Here is a 23,881-nt window from a genome sequence, read left to right as displayed (position 1 = left end):
AACTTACACATTTTTTTCCAGTTAAATTGGCCATACTACTTGACGGTGTTCTTTGTTTGTAGTGAGACAGCTATCTGAAGCATTGTCTTCAAAAACCACGTGACAGTGCTTCTGTGTTTTAGATTTGAGAAGGCTGTGTTCCCAACTCAAATTTCAAGTGTTAAAATAAATTATTTATTTGACTAAGAAGCATAGAATGCTAGTCTTATGAAAGGCAAGTTCACTGGACTGCACTGCCTTTAAAGCTGCCTGATCCTCTGGAAATTTATTTACTTCTCTTTTGCCTTCTGCCTTTTAAATGCCTCCAGCATAATAAATATGAACTAGGTCTGAAACGTGGACAACCACAAAATCAATCAGCTTTGTTCTTTAATTTTCTTTATTTTCCAAGATAGAGTTTTTATGCAAGTATTAAGGCTATACAGGTATTAAGCACTTTCCATTTCTTGTGATCACTTTGTCCTTTAGCAAAAGCAGCTAGTCTTAGAAAAGGTTATTTTGGTAGCTTGAAAAAACACCTGAGTATTTTTTGGCCATTTATTTTTCTCCACATTTCATTGAAAAATAAAGTCACATCGTCCGCATGATAAAGAATTCTCTTTAAAGTATTATATTTGCATTCTGTCTGTAGGCTTAAGCAATATTTGCTAATAGATAGTAATACTAATTGAACTGATTTGTTACAAACTTGATAGCATTTCTTTTTCAAACACAGAGAGAGATGTCTTCTTACTTCTTTTGGTTTCCAGTGGAAGACTGCAATTTTATAAGGTGTTTCTTCAGTACAGCCTGGGAAAATCTCTGGAGTAGGAGACATCTGCTCCTCCTTTCTGTACTGCATTCTGAGCAGCTTCTTGCTCCCTTAAAGCAAACTTTGCACTTGTGTATAAGTATTTTTTTTATTATATATTATATCAAAATACTTTTTTTTTTTTAAAGTTAAAGGTTCAGAATGACCGAGACGCTCAGAGTGTGGATAAAATTTTCACAGAAAGACAAGCGTGAGTACATAAAGTATATGCTTCTCAAAAGCTGTTAAAATCATACCTGAACTTGGTAAAATTGAGATTATCTAATTAAGAAATTGTTAACAGTACAATCCATACAACAAGGGACATCCCCAAACAATTTCAAGATCCTATACCAGTATCAGGATGGAGCTGGATCCCTGGCTTTAAACTATTCTGAGCAACTGCTGTGGAGATACTTACCATTTCATCCAGGAGGAGCTAGGTGGCAGTGAAGACTCCTGGATTGTGAGGACCTACTTTTAAGGTCCTGGATTTTGGAGGTTGTGTTTCAGTAGCAGAGTGGAGAAAGTAAGCAGAAGTGGGGTCTAGAACTGAGATTCCTGTCTGGTAAAGTAAGGATGTGTGGAAAGGAAGACGAGATCAGTGAGATGCTTGCAGTAAGAATTCGAAAGCCATGAGAACGGCTCGTGTACTGTTAAGCTGAGAAGGTGAGTTTGAGATGTTTAATTTAGGGACAGGAGATATAAGGAGAAGTAAGTCTGATCCTACTGGGCGCCAGAAAGAACAATAAGGTTTTATGCATAAATAAATACTTTTTAAAATAACGATTTGCCATTTAATATGCACTTTTCCACTAATACTGTGGTTTTCAACAGCTTGTAAATATGTCTATTCTATCCCTAAATGCATTTTTAAGCATTAACAAAATGTGCAGAGAAAAGCATTGGTTCAGTATCAAACTAAGGCATAAAGGCATGGTTTAGTGGATAATATTGGTGCTAGCAGGATGGTTGGACCAGATGATCTTGGAGGTCTTTTCCAACCTTAAAGATTCTATGATTCTATATGCAATAATGATATTTATCATTTTACTGTATGTAGACACATTTAAGGGAGTGGAGAAGTTGGTCTTTGTTACTCTGCTAATGCTGTGACATTGTTGATTCGGATTCAGTCCCCAGTCTGACTGTGGTCTGCTTCTTCAGTGCTTTAAATAAATATTTTTTCATCTCTGGCTTCTTCACCTCTTGAGCGTCAGTAATTATGGCAGCTTCACAAGCTGCTTTTTGAAGATATGGTCATGTTAAGCAGTGTACGGTATGCTTTTTATCCCCCATAAATAATAACATGATCAGTGTTATTTCATGTTTTGAAATACTTATTTCATGATTCATGAAGCAATAGCTTGTTTCAGACTTGATGAGATGAAAGGAGATGGACTGCTTAGGTTCAGCTGGTATTGTACATAAGTAGCAAAACGTGGAAGGCTAAGTAGATGGAGCAAGTATACTACAGTTTTGAAAAGTCAGTTCATCATCCATTGTGTAGGACATTAGCTCTCCTCGGTTATATATGAATCTATGTATTTATCCTCAATAAATCCATCTTCGCCAGGCTCAAATTCAGTAGTTTTCTCAAATATTACTATGGGATCTTCATTGCTTGTATCTGATACTGCAGGAAAAGAACTCATGTCAGCTGAGAACTCCTGTTCAGTTATCTCTGGGTCATTTTCTTCCAGACGACGGTGACTGTAGCTGATCAAATAGTGATACCATGTTGGGCATTTTATGGCAGTAAAAATCAGGAATGTAGTGCTTAGGACAAACCCTAGGACTCCCACTAGGAAGGTCCAACTTTTGCCAAGGAGTGGAAGCTCTTGAAAACAGATAGGGGGAAAAAAAAAAAACAGTCATCTTTATGTATAATATCTGAAAGAACTCTGGTATTAATTTTTGAATAGATTAAGAACTCAGAAAATAGAAGATTATACAGGAATAAATAAGTGTCTCAGAACTGTTAGTTTCTGCTGTTATTGGAGAGCTTGTAAAATCAAAAATGCACGTATATCTCGTATTTCATAGCAATGTAAACTCACCATGCGTATTTATTAAAATTAAACAATTGTTTAAAAGTCATCTGAAGTTCTGGAGGCGTAGATAAAATAAACCTCTTTTTTTTTTTTTCAAAAAAAAAAAAAATCCAGGACTGGTTTTGAGAATGGAAAAAATAAAAAACAGTAATTGACATTAAATTCTATTTCCCAGGCGTAAATTTCTACATGGTGATGATGTCTGCATCCTGAAATACCACATTGTTTGTAATCCTTTTAGTTACATTACTTTTATAATAAAAATTTCAATAGACTGTAGGTATCAGTAGTCTTTGTTTACAAGTTGGTTTTATGTGCTGGCCACTGTCACGTGATACATTATAGATGCTGGCTACAGCAAAAGAAGTCAGTGGCAGTGGTGGCTTACGATTTGTGTGTGTACCAGAAGATGGGTATTCCTGCTTTAGCCAAAAGCAGGAAGTGGAGTATTTCATTATGGGAAAGTGGAGAACATTAATTCGGATGTAAGAAAAAGAGAAATTTGATTTTTACCAGAAGGACACTTAGAATCTTACCAAATAATGTTGGAATTAGCATCAAAAAATGATGTAAGGAGGCTATTACTGATTTTTTTTTTTTTTTTTAAAGAATATGGGGTGTGCACAGCTGTGTCCTTTCCACTGAACACAGTTGAGAGCAGGACAAGAATTAATATACTCAATCTTTTACTTTTTAAGAAGACTACATCTTGTGAGCAGTTAGTTTGGAAGATTTTTTTTTTTTTTTTATGCAGACATCTGGAGAATTTTCTGAATTTCAAGCCTTAGAAATTTTCACACCATCAATTTTTAGTGTTGTTTAAGGTGTGGTTTATCTGTTTTGTAGCCTTGCTTAGTAGAGCATAACATTCACTGCAGTATCTAATAAGGTCTAACAAAATCTGGAAATACACTTGTTCCATAGCCCTGACTTTTGTGGAAGAATTACAGTGTACTAGGAATGCAAAACCATATGAAATCATGGGTCAGCAAATAAAACATTGCAAGCAGTAAAGGGAAACGTCATTGTATTACCTGCATGTGTTCCGTTGTTTTCAGTGATGTTGTTTGGAGTCAGAGCTGTTAGGAAGGCCGTGCTTCTGCGCTTAATGGTAGAATTTGAAGTTATACTGGTTTCCAGAGAAGCTTCTTCAGTTTCACAGTCAGCTGGTTGTATAGCTGCAGCCCTGATGGACAATTTTTCCTTTGTTTTGGGGAATGTACAAATAGTGTTGTTTTCATTTTCTGTGAATATGAGCAATGGAGAGCCTATTAGATACTGTTAATTAATCTGCACTCTGATCTAAAAAAATCACCGATAATTAATTCATTACTGCAAAATACAGAATACATGGTGGATACTATTCACATCAGGAATAGCTAAGATAAGATGCAAACAGGTATGAAATGCTGCTCTTAGCAGAACTTACCCATTGTCACATTGGAAGCAGTTAACCATATCTGTAAATCAAGGAGGGCACAGGAGCAGTTCCATGGGTTTCCAGCTAAGGTAATTGTAGCCAATTTAAAAGATGATTTTATATGAAAAGATTTCAAAAAGTTATTTTGTAGATTCAAAACTCTGAGACTTTTTAGAGAAGAAAATACATCTGAATCTAATTGAGTAATCCTGTTATCGGACAGATTCAACACTGTCAGTTGATTTAGTCCTGCAAATGCTGATGGATGAACTATGCTAATATGATTGTTGCTGATATCCAGAATTAAAAGTTTTGTCAAGTTGTAGAAGCTGTTATTACACAGTACAGTAATCATGTTTTCATTCAGATAAAGTACGGTGAGGTTAGTAAGCCTTGGAAGAATATCTTTGCCATTGTCTTTTAAAGTGATTTTATTATTTTTGAGGCTTAATATAGTAACGTTTGGCAAAAGATCAGTGGGGATACGAGAGAGGTTCTTTCCAGACTCCTCACAAATGACCTGTTGAAAAAAGATAATGTTAACAATTAAAATATTGTAGGAACGTCTTGTGATGGAGTCCCAGTGATGACTTTTAAGGGAATAAAAAATCCATTTAATGTCAGCCCTTTACAAGAAAAATTCTGCTGGTCTTCCTGCCTTTTTGTTTATGCTTTTCTTAATATGCTTGTCGATTAATGATACAGGGGAATGAATCATCCCAGTGTGTAGAGACTTGAAGTGCTAAGAAACTTAGTGCTTAAACTCTTAAAGTTGCAATGCTTATGTGAATAATATCCAAAGTATAACCAGTCTGACATACTATTTTGGAGGTAATAGGGCTGTCTGTTTTGGAATTCTAATGTGAAGTCTGGCTGGGTAGGAAAAGGATTCCTTTGCCACAAAATAGAGAAGCCACCAAGTGAAGTTGTCAGAGAAAGTAGATTCAAGCCTGACAATTAATTTATATGTGTTTTTTCAAATGGATTGACTTGTTTTAAAATAGCTGTGTTTACTGTTGAAAACATCTTTGGAGCAGACCTTCAACCAGATTGACTACATATTTTTATTATAAATATGGCATTTAAATTCATTTTGGTTTTCTGAGTTGAAGTTTAGCATAGCTTTAGACTTTTCAGGTTTGAGAGTATTTATATTCTTAATGCCTAGAAACATTTTTCCTTTCTGAAAAGATTAGATTTCCTTGTAGGTATGTGTATGCATCACTGCAGCTTGCACTGGAAACAGGTTGGTTTATTGTTCCTCTTGATAGGGAAGTAGCCTATGTTCAAGTCGTTACTGCTGTTACCAGGCTGAGTCTAGATAGCTTATTTAAAAACAAATTAGGTGTAGTGTCTGCATATGCATTTTTTCTTCATGTTTGTCCTAGCAATGAACAAACAGTAGAAACAGTACTGAAGCAGCAGACCGTAAGAGCAAACAGTTCAATAACAGTTTTGTGGTTTTTTTTCTGCCAGACTCTTAATTCTGCTATATATGAATACAAAATCCATTAAACTATTCTCTAAAAGAATCCTTCAAAAATATCTTGTACACATTTGGACCTGACTTGGGCAAGTGCTAACTCAAAAAATCTCTCAAAACAATCTCTCAAGAAGTAGTTGGTCTTGTCCAAATAGCTGTTGTGATTTAGGCCTGTTGCAAAATGGTGTAGATATAAAGGAGGCAATCCTGTTGTCTGCAGAGTTTTGACTGAAATATAAAACCATCCCAAATATGTTTCAGTGTTACTCCCCCACTTAGAATGATTGGTAGCAGAAAATTCCCTTTTCGCAGGAAAATGTGTCATTTTATTTGTATCTGTCTGCTTCTATACTCAGGAATTTCATGTTCGCAGGCTTTTAGAAGTCTTTAATTTCTACTGTATCTCAAGAATAAGGGTAATTTACATGCACATAGAACTTACAGTTTGAGGTGTAATGTTGCAGTCAGCAGTGACTGGATTCAAAAACAGTGTTCCAGCCCAGATCATGAGCCAAGAGAACTTCATGTTCACTGCCTAGCAATAAGCAAATAACACTTTAAAATATCAAGAGTACCAGTGTCTTTTGTAGTAGCAGTTTAACAAATTAATAAATAGTTATTTCCATCATAATGTAAAAAAAAAAATTGTTCTGCACAGATACTGTAAGATGTAAAGTTAAGAGAAAAATCACATTATCAGCCTTAATGTATTGAGCTTTCACTGGATCGAGACAAACCTAAAATCTAGTGGACAGTATTAGAAGATAGAAAATGGATTGATTAGACAAGTTAGTAGACAAGAGTTTCACAAATGGATAAAATCAATAGGCAGAGGTATACACATTAATACCCTATTAAAGCAGTTTGGGGTACTGGAAGTCTACGATAGGAATCAACTGAAAAGAGTATCTGGGCTTGGTTACTGTCCCTATTTTGTTGCCACTGGTAGAGGCAGAATGCTGTACTAGATTGTTGGTTTATTTGGCCAGGTATCTCGTATATTCTTATGTGAATACACAGGTTTTGTGAACATTTAATGAGTAGAATGATCTTCTAATCTCTGTGTTATCCATACTATAATACATGCCATAAGCAATGTACGTCTGCGTTACGAAGGTGTAGTGGTTGCTCTGATGATCTTTGGAACTAAGTAAGCACGGTTCAGTCCCTTTTGCTGGTGTTTTTGTACAGGTTTGTACCTTGTTTTTTGAGAGTCAGGAAGGCTTTTTTAACAAACGGTATTGACTGCAATATTAACTTCTCTGAGAGAAATTGGGCATTATTTGCAAGATCTGCTGAGAAGGAATGCTAAATCTTGTCTTTCAGATGTTAAACTGATCCATGTTTATGCCAGATTCGAATTAAAATGTTATGCAAGAGGTAGATTATTCCTTTTGTAACATTTTTCCAGTTTTGCTTAAGCCTCTGAAGTCTCATAGAGAAAAGGTAGTAGACTAAATGAACCTCAATATCTCGTTTCTAGATTGTGATCTTCCAGATTAAAGAAGGCAAAAAAGATAAGGTTTAAACTGATTATCGTATTTTGAACAGTAGAGAGTTCACTGAATTTAACAGAAAAGGGAGCGGGGACAGAATTACATAAGGAAGCTCAATTGTACCAACAAGGAGCAATGCTAAATATAGACAGCCAGTCAGATAAAAGAAAAAAAAATCTGCTTGCTTCTATGCATTTGTGTCTCTACGGACTGACCTTATTCACCTCCGTGAATCAGTATCTAAACTTTGTAACTTCCTGGAAAGAGTTTGTACGTATCCTGATCTACTACTCTGAGTGCTATTGGAAATTTGCATTAAACAAAAAAAGACATTATCAGGGACAAGGGGGTGCTAGCCTCAGTGGTATTAAGTTCCTGTGTTAGTACTGTTCTTGTCAGTAATAGTATTGGTGGCTGCTTTGTTTTTGGAGGCAATTTGCATGTTGCTAGTGGAAAACGTGGCAGTTTGTGAACTCCCAATATCAACTATGGTATTGGGACACACTTGGACTTCAGAGAGATCTCTTCCAAGATGTTCAGAAACAGAGCAGACCTTAACCATGCTATCTAGAAATACAGATTAACAGCATTATTGTAGTTTGCAGGTTTCAGGAAAAAAACATGCTGTCATTAGGAGAGTGGGAAAATATATTAAGATATTTTTTAAAAAGTTTCTCAGTCTGTAAGTTAATCAATAACAATCAAATTAAAAATGAAAGGTTTTTTTTTTTCAGAAGTTCAAAGAAACCATTAGCATATTAAAGTAACAGGGATGCCGTTAACTGGAAAAATCATTTTTCTGTCTAAAAAAGCACTGCACATATGTCTAAGTCAAAAACACGGTTTCTTCTTTTTTACTTTACTACTGTTGAAAAATTAGGGTTGTTCTTACAATGTTGATTTCTTGCATTGTGTATGGGGGAACCCAAGTAATCAGTGGAAAAACAGGAAAGCATCTGTAATTTTAATTGCGCTGTAGCTTTTTAGTAAAGCCAGATTTTAAGAATTGCTGCTTAAAGTTTTTGAAAGAAACTGAGCCTGGCAATACATTGATAATACTTTGACATTTGTCATTTCAACTCAGAAGTGTTTATTTAAAAGGTTTTCCTTAGAAGAGTTTTGGAGACTTTTACTATTTAATAGTAATGTAACTTCGGTTGCTTTTGTTGCATTTGTAAAGAAAATGGCAGATTTGGGGAGGTTACGGAGTTTGTATAATCAAGTACTCTGGTTTCCAGAAAAGAATCAGACTGTTCCCTGTCTTTTAACTGAAGCACAATTTACTTCCTTTGCATGTTGAAGGTTCACAGTAATTTCTGAACTTTTAACTTATCTCAAGATATATTTGTTTCCAGTCTAGCAGAAAAGTTATACTAATAAATCTTCACCGACATTTTGAAAAAGGTGTTCCAAGTGTCTTACCTTTCTGTTGCTTCTTAGAGGCAGCATGTACACTTTTCAGTGCACTGACAAGAAATAATATCATGTAACAGCACTTCGTTTTTGTCCAACCTTTGTACCTAATGAATAAGCAGGCAGTGTAAAAAAATAAGGAAGCTAGAACATCTTTAGCAAACGATTGACTAGGTTGAGCAATTTCTTATAATCATCTAAGATTTAATTGGTTCCGCAGCCAATACGGAAGGGTAATGGAAGTATGCCCAAGTGGCAAGTTCCAGATCACATAGGAAGCACTGAGTTAAAATGCCACAGGGTATTTAGAAGCAAGCTGTGTTTTATTGTCAGTTAAAGAAATGTTGGAGACAGATGAAGACTTGGATTTATTTTTTTTTATGAGACCTATCTTTAAATGAAGAAAGTTTCATGAGTTTTGCATACTGAAGTAAAGATCGCTAGTAGAGATCTCTAGTAGATCCCCAGCCTAGTAGATCTCTAGTAAAAATCTCTAGTAGAGATCTTTACTCTTAGCATAAGAAAAGCTATGGAGTATGTTAAAAATAAAGCTCATTGTTTACAAAGGATTACAAGCATTTAGGGACATCTGTTACATGTGCTATACTTCAGGAAGAAATTCTAAAAAAGGAAAGAAAAGAAAAAGGTATTTGCTCTGATCTGAGAGCATGTCTTTACGCAGATTGACAAAGGGATTATACTGATACACTAACACTATGTCCACTATTTTTTTTCTTCTGATGATGCTCATTCTCTCAATTTCACTCTACCCAATGCACAGCGTGAATCTACAGAAGGATTCACTGTCCTCTTCTTCATTCTTCTCAGATATGGGGCTGAGTAGAAACCTTTCTACTTCAGTAGCTGTCTTTGATGTTACTGCCACTTTGATTTTTGTGTAATATCTCAGAATGTTCTGTGACTTCCAAGTCTCAACCTTGTTTCAGCTTCCCCAGTAGTCTTAAGTGTTGCACTACCTGTGGCAATGAACTATCCTCCTGTTACAGCCACTGCTGATCATTTTAGTGCCTCTTAGAAAAGCACTGTGCTTTAATTTTCTGTCAAAACACTGCTATCAGAAATGATACATCACATCTAAATCAGTCACTTCTAGTCTTGTGAAGATACTGGTGTATCTAGCCAGAAGTCCACATCACATTAAAAATAAACTTGCTGCCGGTAAATAGACTACTCAGTTATTTGGCTGCACCTACTTTTACATCAGTGGGGCTGGAAAAGTAGACTGTCTTTCCATATTCTATCAGTCAGATTTGCAATCTCAGACATAGATGAGAAAAATTCAGTAGAGCGTGGAGATGCCACTGCCCTCAACAGTGACAGCTGCTTCCATGTGCTGTTTTGGAACACGAGAGGAATGTATCAAGCTGTATTCTTCTCTTCCTCCATAAATGCCCCAGTGATCTTCAGGAAAAGCCACCTGTTGTATGTAGAGACAAGTTCCCTATGATCAGTACTAATTATGATCAGTCTCTCCAGAGAATTTGCATCTGGTGCGGAGATTTGTTCTGGAAATTAGTAACCTTAAGATTTTCTTGAATTCTTCCTTGGAATGTTTCTTTTTTTCATTCAACCATGCCTTCAGTTGGGCTTGATTTGTTAGAAATGGTCACTGCTGAGACCTCGCAACACTTTTCATAGGCATGAGGAGCCTCCAATAACGAAGAAACATAAAATCTCTCTGCCAATTCTGGTTCCATGCCTTACAGACAATCTTGGATAGTTTACTACTTGCATAGTTTAAAAGCAAGCTTCACTTAACAAATTACACCTTTCCCAAACGTAACATAATAATCCATTCATATACTGGTGTACTTACAGCAAGGGCCTCATTCTTTGGACTAGGTTTGAACAAACTATTGTTACTCTCAAGAGGATGTTCCATTTACCTTCATGTTAAAATCATCCAATACATCAAGTAAAGTTCCACTGCACTGCAAATTTGCCAGGGAATGTAGAAGATCATCACTTTCGCTTACTTCTTCATCATCAGGTTCCAAAACATCTTTGCAACACAGGTTGTTATCCTTAAAATGTATCCTTAACATCATCAGATTCCTGGAGATTATAGGTCTTGCCTGAAATCATTTGCAAGATTGGTTACACTTCTGAATCTTTCCTCAGTAATCCTCAGAAACGGTGGAAATTCTGAGGAATGGCTGAGAGAGATGGAATTGTTTAATCTCCAGAAGAGGAAGGTTAGGGAGTGTCTTATCTGATATGCAGGAATAAAGAAGATGGAGCCAATCTCTTCTCAGTGATGCCCAAGGGCAAGATAAGAGGCAATGAGTACAAATTTTAGTACAGGAAATTTAATTTAAACAGAAAAAACTCTTATACGGTAAAGGTGGCCATACCTTGAAACATTTCCCAGACAAGTTATGGAGTCTACATTATTCAATGTAATCAAAAGCTGCCTGAACGAGACACTGACAACCTGTTCTAGCTGATTGTGCTTTGAGTAATGGGGCTGCACAAGCTGATCATCAGAAGTCCATTCCAAAATCAACTGTACGTGCTTCAATGAAATGTTCATTATTCTCTTATCCCAAGGTTATCCTTGAGCAGTTCCATTATTTTGCACCACGTTTGAAGCCTGAGGGCATTCTTGCCTACTGTCATGGATCTAATAGCATCAGTCACACAATTTCAAATTTTTGGTATCTTGCAACTCAGGAAGAGTTAATGAAAAATGGATAAAAATAAAGCTAATTTTGCAAGAAGCACTCTGAAAGCCAGCAGTGTAAACAATATTTTATGAACTGTAAAGGAAGGCCTTTTGAGGAAAAAGACTTACTGTTCAGTGTCTCAGGACTTTTAGTTCATCTTCAGCTGTGCTCTCAAATTACTTGACTCACTAGCTTTCAGGAGTTTCATAGAAATCAGAAGACTTTACATTAAGCAGTGAGAACAGCGCTTTATGCCTTCCTTAACTGCTAATACATCTAGCTGCAGCTTATTGCAGTTGCAGTGGTAGAGATTTTTTTCTGGTTGCAGTTACTTGATTTTCTAACAGGTTTACAGTCATTAATCAAGAACATCAGGAATGGCTAATTGCTTAGTTCTTGCATGGTTAAAGATCTCCACGCTCCTTAAGGCTACAAAGCCACTTTCTGTTCTTTAGCAATTCATTGCTAAAGCGAAGTCTTCTTACCATCATTATCCAGCACCTGGTAACTGTATAGTATGTTCTCTTAATGTGCATTCACAAATTATATTCCAGGTTCTTTATTTCAGACTGCCAGTTCTCATTCCAAGAATTCACTGATACAGACCAAAGAGGGGAAGAAATATACTTCTGCCAGTTTTGAGGACTATGCAGGTAGACAGTGTTGTCACATTGGGAAGTACTACATGGGTACAGTAAAGGCAAAGAATTCTTTATCTTCTGCATTCCACGATACGAATGTTTATATAGCTAATGCAACTCCAAGGAGATAGATATAAGTAGGTAACTTGTTTTCTTGAAGTCTGTGAAGTTTTTGTGTTAGAAATCACTTTAGGCAGGCTGAAGGAATAGCAGAGTTTTAAATGTGTGTTTAAAGTAAACATGGACTAGTAAAAATAGCACAATTTTGTAACTTTTACAGCACGGAAAAGTTAATTCAAGCTGTGGAAGAAGATATTGAACATGAAAAAGTCGTAGCAGATGACATAATAAAAGACATGTCTCCAGAAAATCAAGCTAAATATATGGAGATGAAGACTGCAAATGAAAAACTCTCCCAGGTTGGTTTGTTTCATAGTACTTAACCTAAAATGTTTCTAAACCTGGCCTTATTAATTCCAGATACAATTTAAATATTAAAGTGAGAACTGAGCAATATAATAAAAGAACTTGCTGGTATCGTAAGCAATTGTAAGAGTGCCTGAAAAATAAACAGAACAATGGACTGAAAACAAATACTTTGTATTTCTGTATTTCTTAAGAACAAATTATGTTCGTCATTTTCCTTTCTTGTTTGGGGATTGACATGCATATTTTAAAAGGCTCTGTAATGCTTAGGTGTTTGATCACATGTAAAAAGCAAGCAAAAGGGAAAAGACAATCCCAGTGTTTTTTTCACTCCAGTAGAAATTTTTCTTCCCATGCCTAAAAATGAATCTGACTGGGATTTTTTGTGCTTCTTGTATGTTTGCATGTATGAGAAAAGTACGCTGGGCCTTTTAAAATGTTTGTGGCTTCACTACTTATAATGTTAACAAAGGCAATAAAATCTTTAGGGTTAGAATAACTTCATCTATGTTCAGGCATGCAGTCTTAGGATGCTTCCCTGTAAAGTCTATACAGAGAGATAGGTATCTTTTAAATCTAGTGCTTCCTAGCTATCATAGGATGAACTGAATCACGAGTCAGGGCCTATCTGTCCCTTTATTGACTGAAGAAACTGTGGTGACTAGTTCAGATTTTAAAATTTGACTTTAAACTTCTAAAGCAGAAATGATAAATTCCACCCTCAGTACTGATTTTAAGAAAAAAAAAAAGTGTAAAAAGGCCAGCAATTCTTGGTTATTGCCCAACAGCAAGTAAGAATAATAAGAGTTTATTGGAAAATTTGTTTTCTGAAAGTAAGTGGATATTATGTCTGAGCTATTTGGAGAAGCTGGACACAGTCTTGATTTTTAAACTTTTAAGAAGACCAATGGGATATTTTACAGCATCTTCTGGATGCTAGAATGCAGAATAAAAAAGCAATCTAATCACGCAGTATTTTTTTTATCTAAATCTTGCATTTTTTTCCTGTTTAGGAATTGATTGTTCAACAGCAGGAATTGGATGCACTAAACATGAAGGAGGAGTCTCTAAGAGCTGTATGTATGATAAAAGCTGTTTCTGTACCAACTCTACTGTAATAAATAATACCTTTCTCATTAAATTTTCATATACTGTAGAATTGTGCTCTAGAATGAGAAGGCAAAGCTGCCTCTCTGTTTTCCACCAATAATTTATAATTAGCTGTGGGTTAAAATGCTTTTGTTAGATGCCAAGTACAAAACTTCCTAGCTTTAGTTAGCCATATGGTTATCAAATGTTTTGTGTGATGTGTGACTGATTTGGAATTGCTCTCCGAAGATAAATGTGAAATTACCACCCACGTTTTTCTAAAGGATTTGTGATACCTAATTTTTCAACATGATGTGGGAGCATGATTTTCTTGTTTCAAATGCAAATGTCATTTGAAGCACGAAGTGGTACCAGCTGAGATGTTTTTTCTCCCACAAACATGTAAACACACACTTCTAATACACTGTGTTACATTACTAGAATGAGAAACTTCTCACATTGGGTCTCTCATGGATCTACAAGGATCCATAAGCTGAAACATACAGTCATGTATGTCTTCAGAAAATACCACTTTTGAATAGTTGTAGACATTTTTCTGTTCTTTTGGAATACTGTATATGGTTTGTGTTTCACTAGAAATGATAAAATAGCAGTAAATCTACTCAGAAAGTTGGCGTGAAAGTGAACTCATAGAGCAAGAAATGCTGACTGGGATATTCCATTCCAGAAAATGTGTTTTTGAGATTACAGATTATATTCATTCTTTATACTGCCTGTGTACCGTTGGTAATAAGTGAGCTTCACTTTCAATGTATGGTTAAGTGTCATTCAATTAAAACAATTTCTGCAACGTTCTCTTGCAGTCTGGAAGTTGGTAGTAGGTGTTTTGTTTCTCCCGACAGGAAATTGCGCACTCCCTGGTGAAACAGGAGGCTATGCAGCTGTATGAAAAGCTCCATGAGCTTGAAGAACGTCGAAATCAAATGATTGCTGAGGACAAGAACATGGAATCTCCACAGGAGGAAAGAGAGAGATTACTAAAGCAGGCAAGAACATAAAATGGTATCATTTAAAGGATTCTCAAAGTCAATCAGTGTATTAAGGGGTGATGGAGGAAGAAAAATGCTTGGTTTTGAATCTTGCCATTATTTAGTCTTTAACCAGCACAAACCATCTGGAATCAAGTTCAGGTAACGAATGGGCTGGAGGGGATGCTTCAGGTTCAGCCATAACAAAATTGTCACGGTCAGCTTCTCAGCTTGTTCAAATTCATCAGTCCTGTTGGGATGGGAAAAATGATCCTATTGAACAGTATTATAGCATAACTCTAAACTGCATCATTTTGGGAGAGTGTGCAGATGTAGTAATCAAGAAACAATTTTATTACTTTGCAAGGGACTGTGCCATGTTATATAGCCATCCGTGCATACATACTATGTGGATTATTGTACTGAACAGCACTGATGAGTATATCCGATTTTTAAATGTGTATGGAGAAAGCAGGGGAGCATTTGGAAGAGATCAAATATAAATAATAACACTTCTCTCAGTGAAGAGCTGTTGTTGGACAATGTGACAACAAGTTTGTGATCTCATATGCTGAGTTTCTATTCTTCATGTACTGAATTAAGAAATATTTTTTGGATTTCTCCTTTCTTCATTTGTAGATTTTATTTCATATGTTAAAGTTGTTATACTTTTCTTTAGGTTAAAGAAGATAGTCAAGAAATAGCAAGTATGGAAAGACAGTGAGTAATCCCGTTTTATTGTTTTTATATATTATGTTTAGCCCCTACAGAGAGAGAGATTAATCCTATCACATTTTCACTACATGTTGCATCCTCTACTGATTTTAACCTTACACAATGAACAGAATATATCCTTCTGCTGCAGCTAAATGATTTTTGTAGTACTGGACCATTTAGGTCGGCATAAGATACTTCCTATCTTTATGAACATGCCTTAATAGCACTGACATAAATTTCTTTAGGGTTGCAGAACACATTCCAAGAGCTGTTCCTTGCAAGTCCATTTTGAAGAGTTTGTTAGTTTGTTTCAGTTTCTTAAGCCTGTAGAGTTACAAAGTTGCTTACAGAAGTTTCAATTCTGAAGAATAACTGGGCATTGCTTCTTACTTTTTGGATACTACACCTTTCTGTAGGTTTGCCAGAAGCTCAGTTAATGTTATAATATATAGTAATATGTTACGGGGGACAGATAGAGTAGTATATTTCTGTGATCTTGTCTTTTGATTTTTCTTCCTTTACAGAAGTATTTAAATAATTATTGTATTCTCCTGGTTTTTTAACTAAAATTATAACTTAAAAAATACAATTTAATTAAAATTTAAACAATTTTAAATTTTTCTGACAAGTACTTTCAGTTTTAATCGTTGGTTAATTTTTAATGCATTGTCACCGTTTGATTGGCTAATAAGTTATTTAACAGAATTCTTGGTAAGAAGCAGTAATGGAGAACTGTTTGAGAATTTACAGAAAAATGTTTCTAAGGTAGTTTTCTTCCTCATTTCAGTTGATTATCTATAGATACAGTGTTTTATTTGGCAATTTCTTAACAGATTTTAGTGAGCACATAGGTAATTTTTACATAATACAGTCACTTGATGGAGTTGGCCAATTATGTTGTACTTCTGCAGAGCTGTATAGCAACCAGCAGAGGGGCCAGTTGAGTAAGGTTATAGCTACTGATGACTCAAAAAAAGGTTTTAATGAAAAAGAGCAGCAGTACTCACACTTACTAAGAAGGACTATCTACATCTAATAGAGATTGTGACTAAAGTGAAAGGTACTTTGCATGTATGTTTTATAATAACAGTAATCCTAATGTTATCTTGTTTTTGAGAAACTTAGGTTTGTTATTTTGATTCTGATTCTTCTCTCCATTTTTCTTTTAAAAAAATAAGTATTTTACAAAGCAGTTTTAACCATGGATTTCATAATCTGTTTATTAGGCTGGCAGAAGTAAAAGAAAAAACAAACCACTTTAAAAAGGTTATTCAACGACTTGATATGGATTTGGAGAATCATCAAGGTAATATCACTTCAGTTGTGGTAGGCCATGCAGGGCTCTACCTGGAAAAGATTTCACGCCTGTGTTACAATGTGGACATTAAGTGCTTGAAAACTTTTGAGTTTATGCAAATACCCATTGTTCACTGTCAGAAGAAAGGTTTCTATCTAGGGGTGCAGACTTTTCAGAGAAGCTGAAAAATAAGAAGCTGAGATAGTGAAAAATGGCAAGTACCCACTTGATACTGGAGCATTCATCAACTTTGTTGTGATTGGTAAAACTACCATATAAAAAAATAGTACAGCTGTCTGGCTTTCTGTCCTAATATCTGTCCACAGGTGTGAGAATGTTTAAACTAATAACGACATGTAAAGCAGCTAGAACTCAGTTTGATTTTTTATCTGTCTTGGACACTCCTTATGTTGATCTCTGCAAGAAGAGTTCAAGAATTGCCTAAAAATTGTGCTAGCTTAGAAACTTAACTCCTGCAAACACCCAGTGTAGTTGTATTAGTCTATGTGAGGTTGGGATTTGTTTTAGCACTGGAAGTTACAGTTCTGGAGAAATACCTTAGTTAGAGTATAGGCCCTCAGCAGCTCTGGCAGATTCTCCTTAAAATGGAAATTCATACCATGGGAAACCTATTGTTTAATTATAGTGGATTCTGGTTAGGTAGGAGTTAGATAAATACATGTATATATTTTGGAAAATCTTGGAACAAGTTATTTAACTTCTTTAGGACTAATAAATTAATGTTTTTGACCTTTTTACTTTATACATTTTCATGGGTAAACAGTGTTAAATTTAGCTGTGAATTTCTTCAAAGTGAACAGATATTCCAAAAAATGACCCTAAATGATCCCTCTCATCTTTTGCATTATGTATTGCATATTTTTCCCGATATTTCATTATTTTTATGCAAATAATTTATTAAAATTGTCTTATTAGCTTTTCTATTTCCAGACAAAATAAATTTCAGTTTTACTATCTTGCTTTTATATTTCCTTTCTTTTTTTTTTTTTTTAACTCTTTCTTTTTTTGTTGTATCTTTGGAGAAATGCAGAAGGTAAGAAGTGAGTTGCTTTTCACATTTTATAGTTAGATTTGCACATACAGTAATTCATTGCTGGTCTGTACTTCTTTTGGCATTCTGGAAGTTTTATTGACAAAGAGGATTTATCTTATCGGTAGCAGAAAGCACATGCTCTCCTTCAACACATGAGTAACAGTCAGGATATGCAGAATAAAGCTACCTTGTGATCCTACCTTGACCTGAAAGTCTGTATTGAGCCAGAGTTTGTTTTGCCACAGTGTCATAGAAGAAAATAAGTTTAAGGCTCATCAGTTGCAATCTGCAAATAGCTACAGTTTAAAAGTGGGTTCTGCCTGGTCTTTTTCAATATAAGAGATGTGGCATGGTCAAACACCTTATATTAAGTCTACAAAAGGGGCAATATGCTGAGTGGGAAAGCATCTGCTCTCAAAGTCTGGTTGTCCTAGTGCTTGAGACTGCTGCTGATACGGTCATATCTGACAGTGCTGACACTGTGCTACCCTGCATTAATTGTATTCATCTGCATTGTTTTACCCCATTTAGGTAGAAAAAATGTGTGCCTATAACATATTTGTGGAAGTGGTTAACATGTATAACTTGATTGTGTATATGAATGCTGTGTGTAGCAACAAAAAGAATAACTAACTCATAAAAACCTTTCTTAAATTGTTAGAAGAATCAATAATTCTTTTATGTGCTAAAGCACTTATGATTCTCTCATCTACTTTGTCTTTGAGATTCCTGTCCTCCCTCCTTACCCAGTCAACTTTCTTCTGGCTCAGTATTTAAATTGCATATTTCAAAGCATTCACAAAACTTCAGGTGTTAAAGTTTTTGAGTAAAATTTAAGGTAAATTAGCCAGTCAAAAAAAAAAAAAAGAAGTTACAACTAGAAAGTGTTGGAATATTTTAGGATGAATATTTCAGTGCTTGGAACATTTTTGAAAGAGTGGGAAAAACAAAATAAGTAAACTATAAGTAGGGGTTTTTTTTCAGTTTTCACTTAACTGGGTAAGTTTTTTACTTGTTCATATTGTTTTATTATATCTTTAATTATATGCTGCATATATTAGCAGCTAGTTTTAGTGATTAGTCAAAGTCAGCATTAACTGATAATGGAATAGACATAACATTTCATAAATTGAATGAAAGGCTAAAACATTGATGGGATAATGCCAGCTTTTAAAGAAAAATTCTCTGTAAAGGCATTTTAAAGATAAAGGTCTTTAATTCAAATAGCTTTTTATTTAAAACTTTGGATGATCGCATAGCTCTATTTCATGGCTGAGTGTAACTAGTCTTTTTGAAGACTACAACAGACTTTAAGTTATCAAGTATTGGAGACTTGCCTTGCAAAATGAAAGAGAGAATCTAGCAAGGAACAAAGCCACAGCTACAAGGAAGCTGAAGCAGAATTACTGTCCCTTAGGGGTTTGGGGTGTTTGTATATACTAGATAAAAAGGAAAGCAGGGGAGTATACAAGTAAAAAGACCTCGATAAATTTGCTTGCTCTGTTATTTCTATCTCTACTGTTATTCTTTTTCTTTGAATTTTTTAAAGTCACAACCTCAAGCTGAAAATTAATCTTTGAACAAAACTCAAACAATCAAAAATTTAGATGTTTGCAACTTAAGGTTGTTAGGAGCTGAATTTTCTCAGCTTCTTGAAAGCTGTGGCAAATACAGCAACTCTGCCACTTTACTAGTACATTTTAATTAAGAGCTGTTTGTAGTCAATTGTTAGATATAAAGATGGACTGATTATATGATATTCGTGATATGAAGATATGATATTCATTACTCCTAATAGCACTACAAAGAACATGTTAGAAAGGGTCTTTTAAACATTACTGTAGAAAACTTTCTGTGCATTTCATTTTCCTATACCAGTTTTCTTGTTTATTTCCTGAGATTATCAAACTAGCTTACAAGCTGCATATCCTTACGAAAGTCCATTTTAATATGTGGAAGTGCCATTGAATTGTCTTCATGTGTTAAATGAAGACACACAAAGTTTAACTAACCATGGTGCCCAAAAACATGAAAGCATTCTTTCTCTATTGTTGAAATTCATCTGACTTAAGAAAAATCCTGCCAACTTCCTTTGTTCAAACCAAGTACTTATCCTACTCTTACTTATCAAAAATCCTAACCTCTAAAAGGTTCTAAAAATTGCATTGAGACTGGTTTATTAAGATCATTATCTTATTTTTTAATATAAAGCTGTGTATGACATATTGAATTGAATGATGATAGTAAATGACATGGAATGAGTTCTCTACTTTTTACACATGCTTCATTTTTATTTTTTTAAATTTGAGGACTGAGATAATAGAAAGTTGAATCAATGTTCCATCTCTTGCAGGAGAGGAAAATTGGAAATACAAGGAGCTGAAGAAGAGAGAAGAAAGCATGGACAGTAAGTTGTCTAATAGACTTTAATTCCACTAAAATACAGGGTTTTTGCACCATTTTCACTTAGTTAATTTAGAGCTGAAAAGAACTGATCTCCTGATCTTTGCATAAAAGTTTCTGTGTTCTGTCTCAGGACAAGATAATTGATAACTTAAGATTTACAGGACATTCACAGATATTTGAAGTGTCTTTCAAGGCTTTTCATCAAACATTAAGTGTTTTAGGAACACAGCTTTATTTTGTGAAATAGTGCTGAATTTCATTTTAAAGTGAATTTAAATGAGATACATAAAACCAGCTGGTCAGGTCTGATTAATAGAAGCAAAACTTAAAAATTGGGATGCATAAATATCACATAAACCTTTAAAATTAAGGCTTTTTGTATTTGTTTTTTCAAGATGAATGCTACTAAAGTTCTGCTCCATATTAAAACGTTCTTATGTTATGAAGATCTCAGCAGCATCTAGCAAAAGAATAAAAACAGATGTATTTTTAAAGTATATTCTATAGCTACTATATTGTAGTAGGAAATTTACAATTGTAAACTGTTGGTTTGCTACTCAGCAAAAGGGGAGAATGATCAATAAATGTGCCACGAAGACCAAAGTGTCTAATACTTCTGTGTAACAGTGTTCTCTAACACTGTTCAGTGTAACATAAGTCTAGCATGATTGAAAACAAGGTCTCAGATGACAATGAGGAAATATGGGTGGGAGCATATGTACAAGAGTCACTGGATTTTCAAATTACTTGAACTTAATCAGAGGATACTGATGCAGCTCTAGAGCTATTTGAGATTAACTGAGAGATTTGGGGTAACATATACAAATCTGGGAATAGGGCAAGTATTGTAACTGTCTTGAAGAAGAATAGCCAGAGAAATACAGACCAGACGCCTTAGCATCAATTTCCAGAAAGATTGTGGAAAAAATAATCAAGCAAACAACGTTAATGTTACAGAATATGATTATGAGTAACGATAACATTGATTAGTCAAGAACAAACAACTAATTTCCTTTTTTGACTGAAAAATATAGCAGACTAAGGGAGGAGAAGCAGGTGATGTATACATACATCAGTACATCTTCTGTCTCATGTAATTTTCTTAGAAGCAAGGAATGGAAATATGGTCCAATTTTTAGCCTATATTGTGAATTTCATTAACAAATTATTGATTATTAAGGATTCACTGTCAAGATGGAAGGATGTGTTGAGTAGAATTTTGCAGCATGTTGGATGTTTAGGTTTGTCAATCTTTTTTTAGTGAGTGGGATGACAGGAGATAGAGTAAATAAATATTTTCACAGAAAAAGCTACATTGGAAAAACTGAAATCATGATGGAGAATAAGGTTAGAATTTAAAATATGGCAGATTTAAAGTGATGTAGAAAAAAATTGACAAGGATAAGTGTAAGATCATACACTTGGGCAGGGGTAATCAGCCTCAAAGAGCAAGGAGCAGTTCCTCAGGCACAACTCTGTAATAACGAAGTGATCTTGTTCTTTGTGCATTAAGGAAGGCTTCAGCTGGAGTACTGTTTTTAGGTCTGCTCAATGCACAGGAAGGTAGAGGTTGTCCGTCCTGAGGTGTGACTGATCAAGGATACAGAAAACATGACCCGTGAGGAAATTTTAAAGAACTAGTCTTTTATTTTAGAGAATTTAAGAAAGTCATCAAATACATGAAAAGGCTGTTTCAGAGAATAAGTGAATAATATATCTGTACATATACATGGGGGATAGAAAAGGAGAAAAGGAGTAATACACAAATAGTCATGGAAGGATTTCAGGTTGCATATTAGGCAACACTTTATAAGGTTAAAACTCACCAAGTATTGGAATAGGTTGATGAGGAGGATTAGAGAATGTCTTTCATGAACTCTCTGTTGAGTGAATACAAACGTCTGAGACAATTTTTTGTGAATCTGTAGAACATGTAGCAGAACATGAAGCAAAGTCAATCAGACATGTATGATAAAAAGGAAGGAGGTTTGCTTGCAGGAAGACAACGAGATGAGAGATAAATATGGACCCTATAGAAAGTCTTTGAATAAATGCAAAGAAGGTTTAAAAACAACCTAAAAAGGTCCAGAATGGCAAAGGAAAGAAATGCTAATGAAATCATATAGGTACAATGCCTAGGACCTAATTCCACAGTTTCAGACTGTTTTATAAAATGGTTCATTTGTGGATATAAAGTGCTTTAGTTCCAGTCTCTAGAGATTACTAGCTAATAAAATCTGCTGTGTGTATCTTTATTTCACATTTTTGAATATCTATTAAAAAAAAAAAACTTTTTTTTCATGGAGGTGCTTTAATTTCAGGCTATTAGGTTTTGGCTTTAACAATGTCTCTAGTTACTAGTTCACAGCAGTGCAGGCAAAAGGTAAACCTTCTTACATTCTTGCCAAGTACTGTTTGTTACAGGTGTTTTTCAGTATGTCAACAGGACCAAAGCTTTATCTCAACTTTTTGAGCTAACTAAATTTGCATCAGAACTAGTAATTATTTTTAGCAATTAGCTGTGCACATTACAGATGTGCTGTCTAATTGGCCTCTAAGAATTCCAAGTATCTTCCATCCTGAAATCACTTCCTCTGAGATAGACTTTGTAGTATGTAAGTATTGTCCCCTTGCTCCAATAATATAAATTATTGAAGCACACTCTCTTAAAGTTTTACAAGCTGTGATCTGTGAAGCTTTTGTATTAATTCTTTGATCGAAAGCATTGCAGATCATGTTCAGATATTACAACAGCTCTCTTACTTATAAATCTTTCATTAGCTGATAATTTAAAAGATATTCTTGAAAAATACTGGTTGCTCCGTGATCCACATTGCTCTAGTCAGTCCTCATCCCATCAAGATTTGTTAGTATTTCCATTTAGTAATCCCTCCTGTCATATATCTCTCTTCCCAAATGATCCATCTTGCATTTACTATCATCTAATCCCCCTTGTTCAAATAAGCACTTCTCCCCGTTTTTTGTCCAACTAGAAATTTAGCAAGCTCTTAAGTTTCCTCTGTGCTCCTGTTTATTTAAAACGTATTTCAGGAGAAGAGCCATCAGGTGATGGATGATTATTAAGGTACAGACCTGGGTGGCATCTTGCTGTCCATGTGATGCGTCCAGCACCTTTTGTCATTATGTCTGTCACCAGGAATACAACTTCATATGCCTGGGACACAAATACAGACTGCACAGCAACATTACAGCTGTCTTGTCAGATTCGGTTGGATGCTTACAGGAATGATGATAAAAGGTAGATGTTAGCAAAGGGACATTACAGAGCAAGGAAGAGATAATACCAAGTGGATAAGACTCTCGGGTGCTTAGCAGTGTTTGTTATTTAGTCCAAGCCTTTAGAGATAGTGAAGTTACCTGTTTCCATTAGTTGGTAGCACGTTTTGCTATTACTCACAAAAATGAAGACCAACAGCTGCTGGGACAAGCATTCGGAAAGGTGTCAGAAACGATGGCAATGAAACTCCTTTCCCATTGAATGGCAACCCTCATCTAAACAATTTCAAAGAATTTAGTGACCTCATGTCATTAATTAGTCAAATATGTGTATATGTGAAATACAAGTATGTGTATATGTATGTATCTGTTTTTCTTTCCAGCCTCTTAAGTTGACAAATTTCAAGGATTGTATCACCTGCTTTTTAAGTAAATTATTAATCTCAAAGTCTGAAAATGTACAGTTTATCAATGTAATACAAAGATTTTACTGAAAATTACAAGGTCTCGTGCTACACCTCTGTCAGCAGCAGCCTTCTTTATCATGTTTTTTGATCTCTAGATTTTCTTGAGACTTTTGAAGACGTGAAGAATCAAGAGCTAGAACGAAAGGCCCAAATAGAAGCCAGTATTATTGCACTCCTGGAGCACTCAAGCAGGGTAAGTGCATTTCCATCCTCCT

General features: G+C 35.1%; 2 protein-coding genes across 3 annotated transcripts in view; one reads left to right on the top strand and one right to left on the bottom strand.

The window, feature by feature from the left end:
* IFT74 (intraflagellar transport 74) overlaps positions 1–23,881 on the top strand; it is a 38,181-nt gene that overhangs the window by 3,494 nt on the left and 10,806 nt on the right. For both annotated transcript variants that reach the window (XM_080573979.1, XM_080573980.1), the window contains exons 8-15: positions 940–1,001; positions 12,265–12,403; positions 13,424–13,486; positions 14,363–14,506; positions 15,168–15,208; positions 16,432–16,511; positions 19,910–19,963; positions 23,762–23,859. In XM_080573979.1, coding sequence (XP_080430105.1) covers positions 940–1,001; positions 12,265–12,403; positions 13,424–13,486; positions 14,363–14,506; positions 15,168–15,208; positions 16,432–16,511; positions 19,910–19,963; positions 23,762–23,859 — 681 coding nt within the window. The remainder of the gene's footprint in view (positions 1–939; positions 1,002–12,264; positions 12,404–13,423; positions 13,487–14,362; positions 14,507–15,167; positions 15,209–16,431; positions 16,512–19,909; positions 19,964–23,761; positions 23,860–23,881) is intronic.
* LRRC19 (leucine rich repeat containing 19) lies at positions 362–11,852 on the bottom strand. Its single transcript, XM_080574029.1, has 6 exons — positions 11,472–11,852; positions 8,666–8,763; positions 6,190–6,282; positions 4,274–4,784; positions 3,879–4,088; positions 362–2,630 (listed from the first exon to the last, which is right to left on the bottom strand). Exons 2-6 carry the CDS (start codon positions 8,690–8,692, stop codon positions 2,305–2,307), a joined length of 1,167 nt encoding a protein of 388 aa, XP_080430155.1. The 5' UTR covers positions 8,693–8,763; positions 11,472–11,852; the 3' UTR covers positions 362–2,304.

The sequence above is a fragment of the Anser brachyrhynchus genome (assembly GCF_964034855.1).
Source record: "Anser brachyrhynchus genome assembly, chromosome: Z".
NCBI lineage: Eukaryota > Metazoa > Chordata > Aves > Anseriformes > Anatidae > Anser > Anser brachyrhynchus.
Note: the sequence above shows the minus strand (reverse complement) of the source record. Positions and strands in the feature narration are given on the sequence as shown.

Bases quoted from the DNA above. Each gene is read 5' to 3' on its own strand.
- LRRC19 (XM_080574029.1), bottom strand. From the start codon at position 8,692: ATGCTGCCTCTAAGAAGCAACAGAAAG. The intron at 6,283-8,665 runs GTAAGACACTTG...GCTTATTGCTAG, and splicing joins CTCTAAGAAGCAACAGAAAG to GCAGTGAACATGAAGTTCTC. The intron at 4,785-6,189 runs GTAAGTTCTATG...TTTTTTCAACAG, and splicing joins GCAACATTACACCTCAAACT to GTCATTTGTGAGGAGTCTGG.